This window comes from Sorghum bicolor, chromosome 3 (assembly GCF_000003195.3).
Source record: "Sorghum bicolor cultivar BTx623 chromosome 3, Sorghum_bicolor_NCBIv3, whole genome shotgun sequence".
Taxonomy (NCBI): domain Eukaryota; kingdom Viridiplantae; phylum Streptophyta; class Magnoliopsida; order Poales; family Poaceae; genus Sorghum; species Sorghum bicolor.
Window position 1 is genome coordinate 62,596,009 of NC_012872.2, and position 11,224 is coordinate 62,607,232.

Consider the following 11,224-nt stretch of genomic DNA (forward strand, 5'->3'; position numbering starts at 1 on the left):
GCGTGGAATCGAGATAAGCAAAGTGCAAGATCCAAACAATTTGGTCAGATCAATTTCTTGCTCAGCTAGGTAAGTGCCTAGCGAAAGTACCAAGCACACACTAGCTCTCCTGTTCTAGCAAGAATTTTGCTCACCACGTAAGGCGAGATGAGGTAGAGTGGAGGATCAAATATGTTATTAAGAGTTTGGTTTGTGGAATGAAGTGATTTATTATCTCACTTTTTTTTTGTTATAGCTTTAGAATAAAATGAGTTGATCCATCGTCTCACAAACTAGTATTAAAAAAAAGTACCAGTATGAGACATAACCGTTTATTAAATTTAAGAAATAGATTCATAATGCTTGACGCTATCTACAACCAAGGCGTTGGTAAAATTTTGAGATTTCGGGTACTGTAGCACTTTCGTTTGTATTTGATAAATATTATTTAATTATAGACTAATTAAACTTAAAAATTCGTCTCACAAATTACAGATAAACTGTATAATTAATTTTTATTTTTGTTTATATATACATATACCGCAAGATTCGATGTGACAAGGAATTGGTAAAACATTTTGGAAACTAAAACAAGGCCCAGACGATCCATATATGCACACTAAAATTGAAAACGGGACATAGATCCCGTTTCGTCCGCAACCGTATACCGTATTTTCCCGTTCGTTTTCGTTTTTTACGGGATAAACGGAAATGGGACCGCAAACGGGACGGATTAAAACGGGAGCGGGATCGAAAACGGTAGAACGTTTGTCCGTCCGTATTTGCGGAATCCCGTTTCTATCCCGTTTTTCATAAAAACGGGAAAGTAGCCCAACATAGTCCTTAAACCCAATATGGCCTAAAATGTCTCTTGTCTTATAGGATGTATGGATAATTCATATTTATGTGAATTATGATCTATGGACTATGGATATGTTCTTATGTGATGTATGGATAATTCATATTTGTGTTAATTGTGATCTATGGACTATGGATATGTGGTATTGTATTAATGTGGTCACTAGTCACTGATCAGTGCATATTTGATATTTGGTATTGCATTTTGGTCTCTGTATTTACGCTATCATATGGAGCTTTACATGTTCCGGTTCAATTTTTCGCTTACTGCTCGTTTCTGTCTATTTTCCGATCGTATTTACCCGTTTTCGTATTACCGTTTATCCCGCTACCGTTTTCGCTCCCGGTTGTCCGGCTTCCACTTCCGTTTTCGTCTAAAAATATGAAAATGGAAATGATAAAGCGATTTTACCTTCGTTTTCGTCCGTTTTCAACTTTAATGCACACTATCCATTTGAATCGAACGGCGGAGAATACGTCGGCAGAGGTAGCTGTCGAACGTTCGAGGACACGTGTCTTCATCCGAGCATCCTTTCGTACCATCTTGGCCGTCCACGTATGCAGTTCATTCCCGATCTAGAAGCGTCTAGAACTCTCTGGCGCCTTCTATTCCCTACCTCGCCGTCTTCCTCCCGCTTCCACGCATTCCAGGCTCTTCGCGAACTTTCCTTTCCCGCCTCTTATAATCCATCTATTTTCTCTCCAAATACCATATATATATATACCCAGCCGAAAAAAAAAAGCAAACGCCAAGCGGATCATTGGAGCGAGGAATTTGACTAACACCTTACGAATCTCCCAATCACCACAGCGGAAAGAGCCTACGTGATGAATCCTAACAAGTTCACGCACAAGACGAATGAGGCGCTGGCCTTGGCGCACAATATCGCCTCAGAGGCCGGGCACGCCCAGATCACGCCGCTGCATCTCGCGGCGGCGCTGATCGCAGACAGGCCCGGCGTCCTCCGCCAAGCCATCGCCCACGCGTCCGGCGGCAACGACGTCGCTGCTGCCGATTCCTTCGAGCGCGTCCTGGCTTCCACGCTCAAGAGGCTGCCCTCGCAGTCGCCTCCGCCGGATACTGTCCCGGCTTCCACCGCGCTTGTCAAGGTCATCCGCCGCGCGCAGTCCGCGCAGAAGGTGCGCGGGGACTCCCACCTCGCCGTGGACCAGTTGCTGGTAGGCCTCCTCGAGGATCCCCAGGTCTGGGATGCACTCAAGGAGGCTGGCGTTGTTGCGGCGCGGGTGAAGGCCGAGGTCGACAAGCTCCGCGGCGGCGACAACCGCCGTGTGGAGTCTGCATCTGGGGACACCAGCTTCCAGGCGGTCAAGACGTACGGCCGCGACCTCGTCGAGGTGGCGGGCAAGCTCGACCCTGTCATTGGCCGCGACGAAGAGATCCGCCGCGTTGTGCGTATCCTGTCGCGGCGCACGAAGAACAATCCCGTACTCATCGGCGAACCCGGCGTAGGCAAGACCGCCGTCGTGGAGGGGCTCGCTCAGCGGATCGTGCGCGGCGATGTCCCGAGCAACCTCCTCGACGTGCGCCTCGTCGCGCTCGACATGGGTGCCCTCGTTGCCGGTGCCAAATACCGCGGCGAGTTCGAGGAGCGGCTCAAGGCCGTGCTCAAGGAGGTGGAAGAGTCAGATGGGAAGGTGATTCTATTCATCGACGAGATACACCTCGTCCTCGGCGCTGGGAGGACGGATGGGTCCATGGATGCGGCCAACCTGTTCAAGCCAATGCTCGCGAGGGGGCAACTCAGGTGCATTGGTGCGACGACGCTGGAGGAGTACCGGAAGTATGTTGAGAAGGATGCCGCGTTCGAGAGGCGGTTCCAGCAGGTGTACGTGGCCGAGCCCAGCGTTTCCGACACTGTCAGTATCCTGAGAGGCCTCAAGGAGAAGTATGAGGGACACCATGGTGTCAGAATCCAGGACCGTGCGCTCGTCATTGCCGCGCAGCTCTCGTCAAGGTATATCATGGGTAAGTGTCCGCGTCCTTGGCTTCTGGCATATCTGTTCTGATTCTCCTCGTCTTTCTTCAGTACGTAAAATTGTTGGTATCATGTTGCAATTCTGTGGTTGTGTCGCCTAATTAAATTTGGTGGTTTATTGTTTTGTATATAGGTCGACATCTGCCTGACAAAGCTATCGATTTGGTTGACGAGGCCTGCGCAAATGTGAGGGTGCAGCTCGACAGCCAGCCGGAAGAGATCGACAATCTTGAGAGGAAGAGGATTCAACTCGAAGTCGAGCTCCACGCCCTCGAGAAGGAGAAGGACAAGGCCAGCAAAGCTCGGCTAGTTGAGGTGGGTGGCATGGTGATCTCGGTTTCTCTAGTGGTATAGCAGTATAGCACCCCCACTTTGCTATGTTCAGTTCTGAATGGCTGACAATGTACAAACCCCATTTCAGGTGAGGAAAGAATTGGACAATTTGAGGGACAAACTGCAGCCGCTGCAAATGAGGTACCGCAAGGAGAAAGAGAGGATAGATGAGATCAGGAAGCTGAAGCATCGTCGTGAAGAACTTCTGTTCAGCCTCCAAGAGGCTGAGCGGCGGATGGATTTGGCTCGTGTGGCTGACATCAGATATGGTGCTCTCCAGGAGATTGATGCTGCCATTGCCAAGCTAGAGGGTGAGACTGGAGAGAACTTGATGCTTACTGAGACTGTTGGCCCAGAGCAGATAGCTGAGGTACGTTTGTTAGAGGCGAAAATTTGTTGCATTGCCTTTCACTTCAAGTATGTGCATTACTGTATTGAAACAATGTTGTTGTTGTGCACAGGTGGTGAGCCGCTGGACTGGCATTCCAGTGACTAGGCTTGGACAGAATGATAAGGAGAGGCTGGTTGGACTGGCCGATAGGCTTCATCGAAGGGTCATTGGACAGCATGAAGCCGTCAATGCTATTGCAGAGGCTGTTCTGAGGTCCAGGGCTGGTCTTGGGCGGACACAGCAGCCTACTGGCTCATTCCTCTTCCTTGGACCGACTGGTGTAGGCAAGACTGAACTTGCCAAGGCTCTTGCTGAGCAGCTGTTTGATGATGAGAAGTTGCTTGTTCGCCTTGATATGTCTGAATATATGGAGAAACATTCAGTTTCTCGACTAATTGGTGCACCACCTGGGTGAGTGTTACTTGATGCACATTCTGTCTCTGAAGTACCAGCTGACAGCTTCTGATTCTGATGGAGTTGCTTGTGGATTTTGTAGCTATGTTGGCCATGAGGAAGGAGGGCAACTTACTGAACAAGTGAGGAGGAGGCCGTACAGTGTTATTCTCTTTGATGAGGTTGAGAAGGCACATGTGGCAGTGTTTAACACTCTGCTCCAGGTTCTAGATGATGGAAGGTTGACTGACGGTCAAGGCAGGACGGTCGACTTCAGGAACACTGTGATTATCATGACCTCAAACATTGGCGCTAAGCACCTCCTTGCCGGGATGGTGGGCAATAACTCGATGAAGGCTGCTCGCGATCTGGTTATGCTAGAGGTATGTGGTAAACGTATTGCACCTTGCATTGATGTTCTGTTTGAGCTGTTGTCCTCCTACATTCTGATCCTCAGTGAGCTGATTCGTCTGCAGGTGAGGAAGCATTTCCGTCCCGAGCTGCTGAATCGTCTGGATGAGATCGTGATCTTCGATCCCTTGTCCCATGAACAATTGAGGATGGTCGCTCGGCTGCAGGTGAAAGAGGTGGCCTACCGTCTTGCCGAAAGGGGTGTTGCCTTGGCTGTGACTGATGCTGCATTGGACTTGATCTTGTCACTCTCTTATGATCCGGTATGCGAACACATCAATGTAAACTATTTTATCGTTTATCGACATACTACACTATTTTTTGGGACCTGCTACCCTCATGGATTCTGACTCTTGCTTATCCTTCGTGGTTCAACAGGTCTATGGTGCCAGGCCCATCAGGAGATGGATTGAGAAGAAAGTAGTGACGGAGTTGTCCAAGATGTTGATCAAGGAAGAGATAGATGAGAACTCCACGGTGTCCATAGACGCTTCTCCCAGCAAAGATGAACTGATTTACAAGGTTGACATGAACGGAGGACTGGTGAATGCGCAGACAGGGCACAAGTCTGACATCCTGATCCAGGTTCCTAATGGAGGTATCAACGGTGGGGCAGCACACACTGTGAAGAAGATGAGGTTGATGGAGGATGACCAGGACGATGATGACATGGAAGAAGAGTGACTGGGAAATTTTGCGACATAGTTGTAGACAATTTAGTATAGATCTTAGATGCCCCGAGACGAACTAGTTGAAGGTGCAGAAGTGCCAACCCCAGCTTGTGTAGATGAAAGTGAACTAGTTTGAGATGTAATCGAATCCTGGACCTTAAGATTCCATCACATTTCATTCCAGTTGTGTTGGTTGTCTAGTTGTGCTCACCACGTTTCAGCGTGGCCGATAACTCCAGCATGCCGACTTTGCCCTTGGGGACGCTACGAGCGGCTCGCCACTGCCTGAGAAAGCGCTCAGCGTGCTGCTGCTGGAAGCAGTGGTCAGTGGTCACTCGAGCAGGCTTACAGTACAGAATGAAGTGTCTATAAGACAGGGCACTGATGCAGTTGAACATGGGCCTCTAGTACAGGTGAACATGGCCTCTATTAGGAGTTTAGGACAGGATAGAGACAATTGAGTAGTAAGAGATGCGAAGGAGTTAGCTTGTCTAGCTAGAGTGTGAGCACTGAGGTTTTGTGATCTTGAAATCTTGAAAACCTTGTGTTGCTTGCCTCTGTTTGAATTGATGAATCATGTGTGAGTGGTTTCATCCTCCAGTCCGGTACTGTGATTTGGTTTGTTCCATTGAAGTAAGTAACCAGAGACTACTTTCCTGCTCCTGGGTGCTGTCTGGCTCTGAGGCAGAGTTCTAGATGTGCAGTAGTGTAATGGGCTGTTCTGGACTGCCTGTTGTCCTTTTTATTCTGTCATTCAGATGCTTGTATTTCTGTTTTCTGAATGGAAATGGGGTTAGCCTCCTGTGGAAAAAAAACCAGGGACTAGTTGTTAGATTTAACTTCAGAATTCAGCATGAAAGGAAATCTTGCCACCAGGGACATAGCTGCTGCTTCTACCATGAACACTGATGAGATATTGATGATGCTGACCTAGATGATTGCGCGTGAGAAGGATGAGAGTTGATAAAGAGTACACCCAATCCCGCTGATCTGCAAATGTCGCTTGGTCCGGTAGAGGAGCTGCGTCTGTGAAACATCTCGGTGCAGGTAACAATGCCGGAATGGAGCCCGAGTAGCATGGTGGCTGTCCCAGGACAGCGGGCACCGAGATGTCTGCATTGTTTGGTGTCGATTGCGGTCGTTATCCTGCCTGCTGCGTTTGTTCCTGCATGATAAAAGACCGTACCTTGTGTTGTGGTTGTGGTGTACGTGCAGATCATGTTTGTGTGGCGTGCATTGGACTGCAGGCCTTGCTGTTGGCGACGTTGTTGTCTTGTTTGAGGATAGACCGTGTAATTATGTTTCCTGCAGAAGACAAGCTGCCTAGTGCTCTGCTGTAAAGCCGTGGTAGCCATTCGGTTAGACCGAGCGATGGGTTTGGTTCCTGCCTTCCTGGGGTCTTTCTTCAAATTCGGTTATAAAATGAGGACCGACGGTCTGAAAATTATCAAGATGGAGCAAAATCATTCTTGATTAGTTGGTTCGGTAACCAACCGATGAATGCCAGCACAGGTTTACAAAAGCAAAAATTCACAGGTTTACAGCACGGTAAAGTTGTGGAACAAAGTGATCCAGTATTGAGGTTTTGGTTAATTTGTCTAGACAGAATTGACAAATGTTAACTTATTTTATTTTATGTTTTAAATGAAAGATCCACATGCAACATATATTAGAGACTTCGCTAGCAGATCATGAGGTATAGTTACCGTAAATACATTGATTTTTTACAGTAGATCGTTTATCGTTAAGTGAATAAATAGCCAAAAATGCAAGCAACGCCGCGCCGGCGGCTCGTGCTAACTCAGGAAAAAAGAAACACGTAAAAAAGAGGTACTCCGTATATTCGACGAAGGAATATCACATTATCACTGCACTATTTTTTTTTGCAACAAAAAACACTATACTACATGTCTACAGAATGAAGAACAACACTATGAGCTCGATCACACATGAACTATGTACACATTACAGGCGTGTAACTACTACAGTCTACAGGTATATATATACACAGCCACACATTGAGCTGTGGGAAGACCATGTTGATTCCCTGTAGCGCATGCATCACGTATATATATATATCTGCCTATACATCACTATGACGTGTATGTATACCTTTTCCCATTCTTCAGCCAAAGGCCAGGAAACCAGCAGACATCCTGTCTGTAGTTATTATGCCTATGTCTGGCAAGTCGGCACGCTGTGGAGATGTGAGCAGCTAGCAGAGTCGAACGATCTGCTAGTGCTACGCGTCTGAGGTGGTCCTAGGCACCCAGCAGCAGTGCAAACCGTAGGGCATCGCGTACGGGAACTTGGCCCGCGCGATCTCCTGGAACGTCTTGGCGTCCAGCACTAGCGCGTACGCCGATCCGTCCTTGGCGCTCACCATCGAAATCGCAACGCCTGCCAGCAAACATGTTGACTGTTGTTATAGCTGAGACGCCACGCATTGCATGCATGCAGTGGATGTGTCAAAATGTAGGCAGTTCCGATTCCGATCCGGCGGCGATTGAAAAACACTCACCGTCGTCCTCCTCCACGGCGCCCGGGCGCGGCACGAAGAAGGGCTCTGACGGCACGGCGCCCTCCTCGTACCAGTTCTTGGCCGTCTTCTCCACCAGGTCGATCTTGGTGAGGGTGTTTGGGAAGTTGCACGGCCGCTGGGCGCCGCAGGCGTAGGCGTACCGGTACTTCTTGCCGACGTGGGCCGGGTTGATGCTGCACATGTCCATCCCGCGGCCGTGCTGGTCCGGGTCCAGCGCCGACTCCAGCTCGCCGAACGGGCTCCCGTCCAGCGGGATCCTGAACCGGCCCACCCTGTCGCACCATCAGACACCATCAGCCATGCATTCCTCTAATCTAAGCAGCAGCAGCAGCAGCAGTAGCAGTAGCAGCAGCGGTACCTGGCGTCCGGGAGGACGTCCTGCCCGGTGGAAGAGCGGAGGTTCTGGAGCCGGAGCTTGTCGAGGATGGTGGTGTTGGCGTTGTGCTCGCAGCAGTCGGCGACGATCGCCGTGACGCGGCCCTCCTCGTCCTTCTCCTCGTACGCGTTGATGAAGTGGAAGGTGACGAAGGGCGGCACCTCCACGCTGGCCACGACCCTGCCGCTGGCCTTGCACATGACGTGCATGTAGCTGCCGGACTCGAGGTGCCACTCGAACTTGTACAGCGGGGTGGGCTCCGCGCGGAGGAGGTTCCTGGCGCAGTACCGGAGCGGCATCTCCGGCACGACCACGTAGTGGTCCGTGATGGGGAACGAGTGCACCCACCCGGGCGCCGGCCCGCCGCGGCAGTCCACCCTGCCGACGAACCGCCGCTCGTTGGTCCCGGCGTCCATCCGCACCACCGAGTAGCCCGGGCGGATGAGGTCCGGGATCAGCGTCCAGAACTCGGTGTCCGTCACGATGGGGTGCGCCGAGTGGATGAGGCCGCCCAGCTTGTCCGTGTACTCGAACTTGCCGAGGGTGTCCAGCGTGTCCGGGTCGACCACGATGGAGCCCTTGATGGTCTCCGTCAGGCACAGCACGCGGCCGTCGCCGAGCCTGACCACGCCCGTGTTGGAGTTGTCGGTGAGCGAGGAGCCCGAGAAGAGGGTGGCGAGCTGGCCCACGTGGGAGAGGAAGCTGTCCGCCTTGGGCACCTCCGAGAACTCGCGGTAGCACACCTTGCCGTTCGCGCGCGCCGCCTTGTACGCCTCCGACTCGATCTGCCGGTGCGCGCCCACCGCGTGCCCGTTGCGGAACGAGACGCGGACCAGCGTCGCGTAGCCGTCGAACAGGTGCCGGAAGCCGTAGTCGCCCAGGTTCCACAGGCCCGGGCCGTTCCTCAGGTACGTGCCATCCTGCAAATTAATTAATTAATGAATTAACAGGTCACGGCGGATTACAGCTATAGCCCCACCCAATAGATCAATTAATTGTTGCCTGCGCAGAAAATCCAACGATCGATGTTTAATTTACCAACAAGCTAGCTAGTTATCCACATCATGAGCTCGATCATATCATCCATAAAAAAGGTTCGTTTCACATAGTTAAAAAAACTAGCTAACAATTAGACCGACGATTAGTACAATGTACGCACAGCTAGCTAGCTTCTATATATATACTCCAGTATGATCTGCAACTAGCCGTATTATATTGCGCGTATGTACGCACCGGCTCAGGTCACTTTCAGAATAGCACACGCACATAGAGTCAAATGGAGTCGTAGGAAAAAGATAAACAAATTAGGACAAACAGTGGTCTCATCACTTGTAGAGTCGTGGTTAGGGGACAGCAACAAGGTTGTGGCTGCGTGCCGCAGCCCTTTTCTCAAAGTATGTTTGTTGCAGGGGTGAGGAAACAAATATAAACTGCAATGATCACAAGACAGCGACTCCATTGTCGCCGCTGCCATGAGTGTAAAAACAACAGAGAATCTTGGTATATATGTTTTGTTCCCCGCAAGCATCGTGAGTGCCAAAATGCCATCGCTCTCGCTCTCCTTTTCGATAGGGCGTTGCGTAGGGTAAGTCAGTGTGTCGCCCTCGGGTTCATCGACATGATCTCAGCTAATAATACATGGGCAAGTGCTTCTCCAACAGCTAGCAGATCCAATGAAAACTGACAGTTTGCCCTAATATTACTGTTCCTGCCCTGCTACTGCTAGGTTATTATATATATTACGTTTTCTTTTCATCGTCTAGCGGCAAAGTTTTTACCGTCCTTTCTTATTATTAAAAAAAATCCCTGGCTCAAAAAGATATACATACCGTAAGTACTTTGCTACGTTTAGTTTACCTTTATTCTTGTGCACAGATGTTTGGTGTTTCCTGCACTAGCTAATTAATTGGGATGCTTCTACGATGAAAATGGTCAGGCTAATTCAAAGAACTTTGTTATTATTCACCAACAGATCTGGTCTAAAAGTAGAGCTATGCCAACTTCCTCCCTTTCGAATGTTATTGTTAATAAACTGTTTTTCTCTTTCTTTTTTTTGGTTGAGGAAGATATATGCTTACCACCTTTGCCTGTATAAAATATATCAGTGGTGATCTGAAAAAGTGTCAGTTTGTAGATACACGGAGCCGATTCTTTGAACCAAAGTAACGGAAAAGATTCAGATTCTCTAAGAGAAAAAGCATGGCTAACCTTAGCTTAGAACACTGGCAAACAATGTTATAAAATGGGAGAGGTTATGGTCACTTCAAGAATCCTCAAAAGAACTAGTCCAGTTTTGCACAAAAGTCATGTCGATCAACTCTTTTCGGAAAACAAAACGAAAGCCAGAGATGATGAACCACAGCCAAATGAATAGTAGTGAGTGGTACCCACCAGCCAGAGCGGCAGCTCTCCCTCCAGCTCCAGCGCCCCCTCCCACCTCTCCTGCCGGACGCTCTTCCACGCCGCGTGCTCGCCGGTGCCGCGGCCCCCACGGCGGCGCGGGGCGTCGACGACTGGCCGAGCTGGCGGGGCCGCCGGAGCTATGGCCGGCGTCGGCGTCGGCGTGTCCGTCACGACGCTAGCCGCGAGAGGCTGCACCACGGCCCTCTTTCCCTTGGTCCCCTGTGCAGTACTGGACAGACGGCCCGGCGGCACCACCGAGCCACCGGTCGACGACGGCCTGCCGGTGGCGCCAGACATCGCTGCAAACACGCAGAGCGACGAAGCCATAGTGGGAGACATGGCAAAATGCTCTTGCTAGGGTTGTAGTACCAGGGGCGGGGCTTTTAATTTGGAGCTAATAAGGAAAGGAGAGGTCCAGTAGTAGTAGCTCGCTAGCTAGCTAGCCGAGAGTGTGGTGTGTACTGGTTTGGTTTGGGACGAGCGAGTTCGTGCCCCGGTCAAGGCCATATATATAGCCGCGCGCGCGGCGTAGGGGAGGCAACGGGGTGGAATCTTTGGCTGGGCAAATTCGATGAGCAAAATGACGCGCCCCCCTTGTTTGGATTGCGTTGGCACGTTGCTGGCTGTCGTCGCCGCTCTGCTGGCGTGGTTTCCTCCGGTTTGGTGGGCCTCGTAGAACCCCTGGCCTGCGTGCGCGCGCCGTCCTTGTCGACCCAAGCAGCTGGTGCGTGCGCGTGCGCGTGCGCGAGCGAGAGCGAGTGTCGCGGTCGCGGCAGGCGGCGGCGGTGAAGGGGGAAAACCGCTACGGTTTGGGCTACGCAACATGGTACGTACGGTTTGGGCTACGCAACATGGCCCATATGGAGCTGT

The 11,224-nt window shown here is 50.7% G+C and overlaps 2 protein-coding genes across 2 annotated transcripts; one reads left to right on the forward strand and one right to left on the reverse strand.

Annotated features, from left to right (window-relative positions):
• Positions 1,558–5,243, forward strand: LOC8062180 (chaperone protein ClpB1). Its single transcript, XM_002456303.2, has 7 exons — positions 1,558–2,824; positions 2,968–3,149; positions 3,256–3,537; positions 3,629–3,969; positions 4,055–4,334; positions 4,428–4,625; positions 4,741–5,243. The coding sequence occupies exons 1-7, from the start codon at positions 1,666–1,668 to the stop codon at positions 5,044–5,046; spliced, it is 2,748 nt and encodes a 915-aa protein (XP_002456348.1). The 5' UTR covers positions 1,558–1,665; the 3' UTR covers positions 5,047–5,243.
• Positions 6,876–10,820, reverse strand: LOC8062181 (carotenoid cleavage dioxygenase 8 homolog B, chloroplastic). The gene is made up of 4 exons (XM_002458432.2): positions 10,343–10,820; positions 7,934–8,871; positions 7,555–7,847; positions 6,876–7,433 (listed from the first exon to the last, which is right to left on the reverse strand). Exons 1-4 carry the CDS (start codon positions 10,691–10,693, stop codon positions 7,276–7,278), a joined length of 1,740 nt encoding a protein of 579 aa, XP_002458477.1. The 5' UTR covers positions 10,694–10,820; the 3' UTR covers positions 6,876–7,275.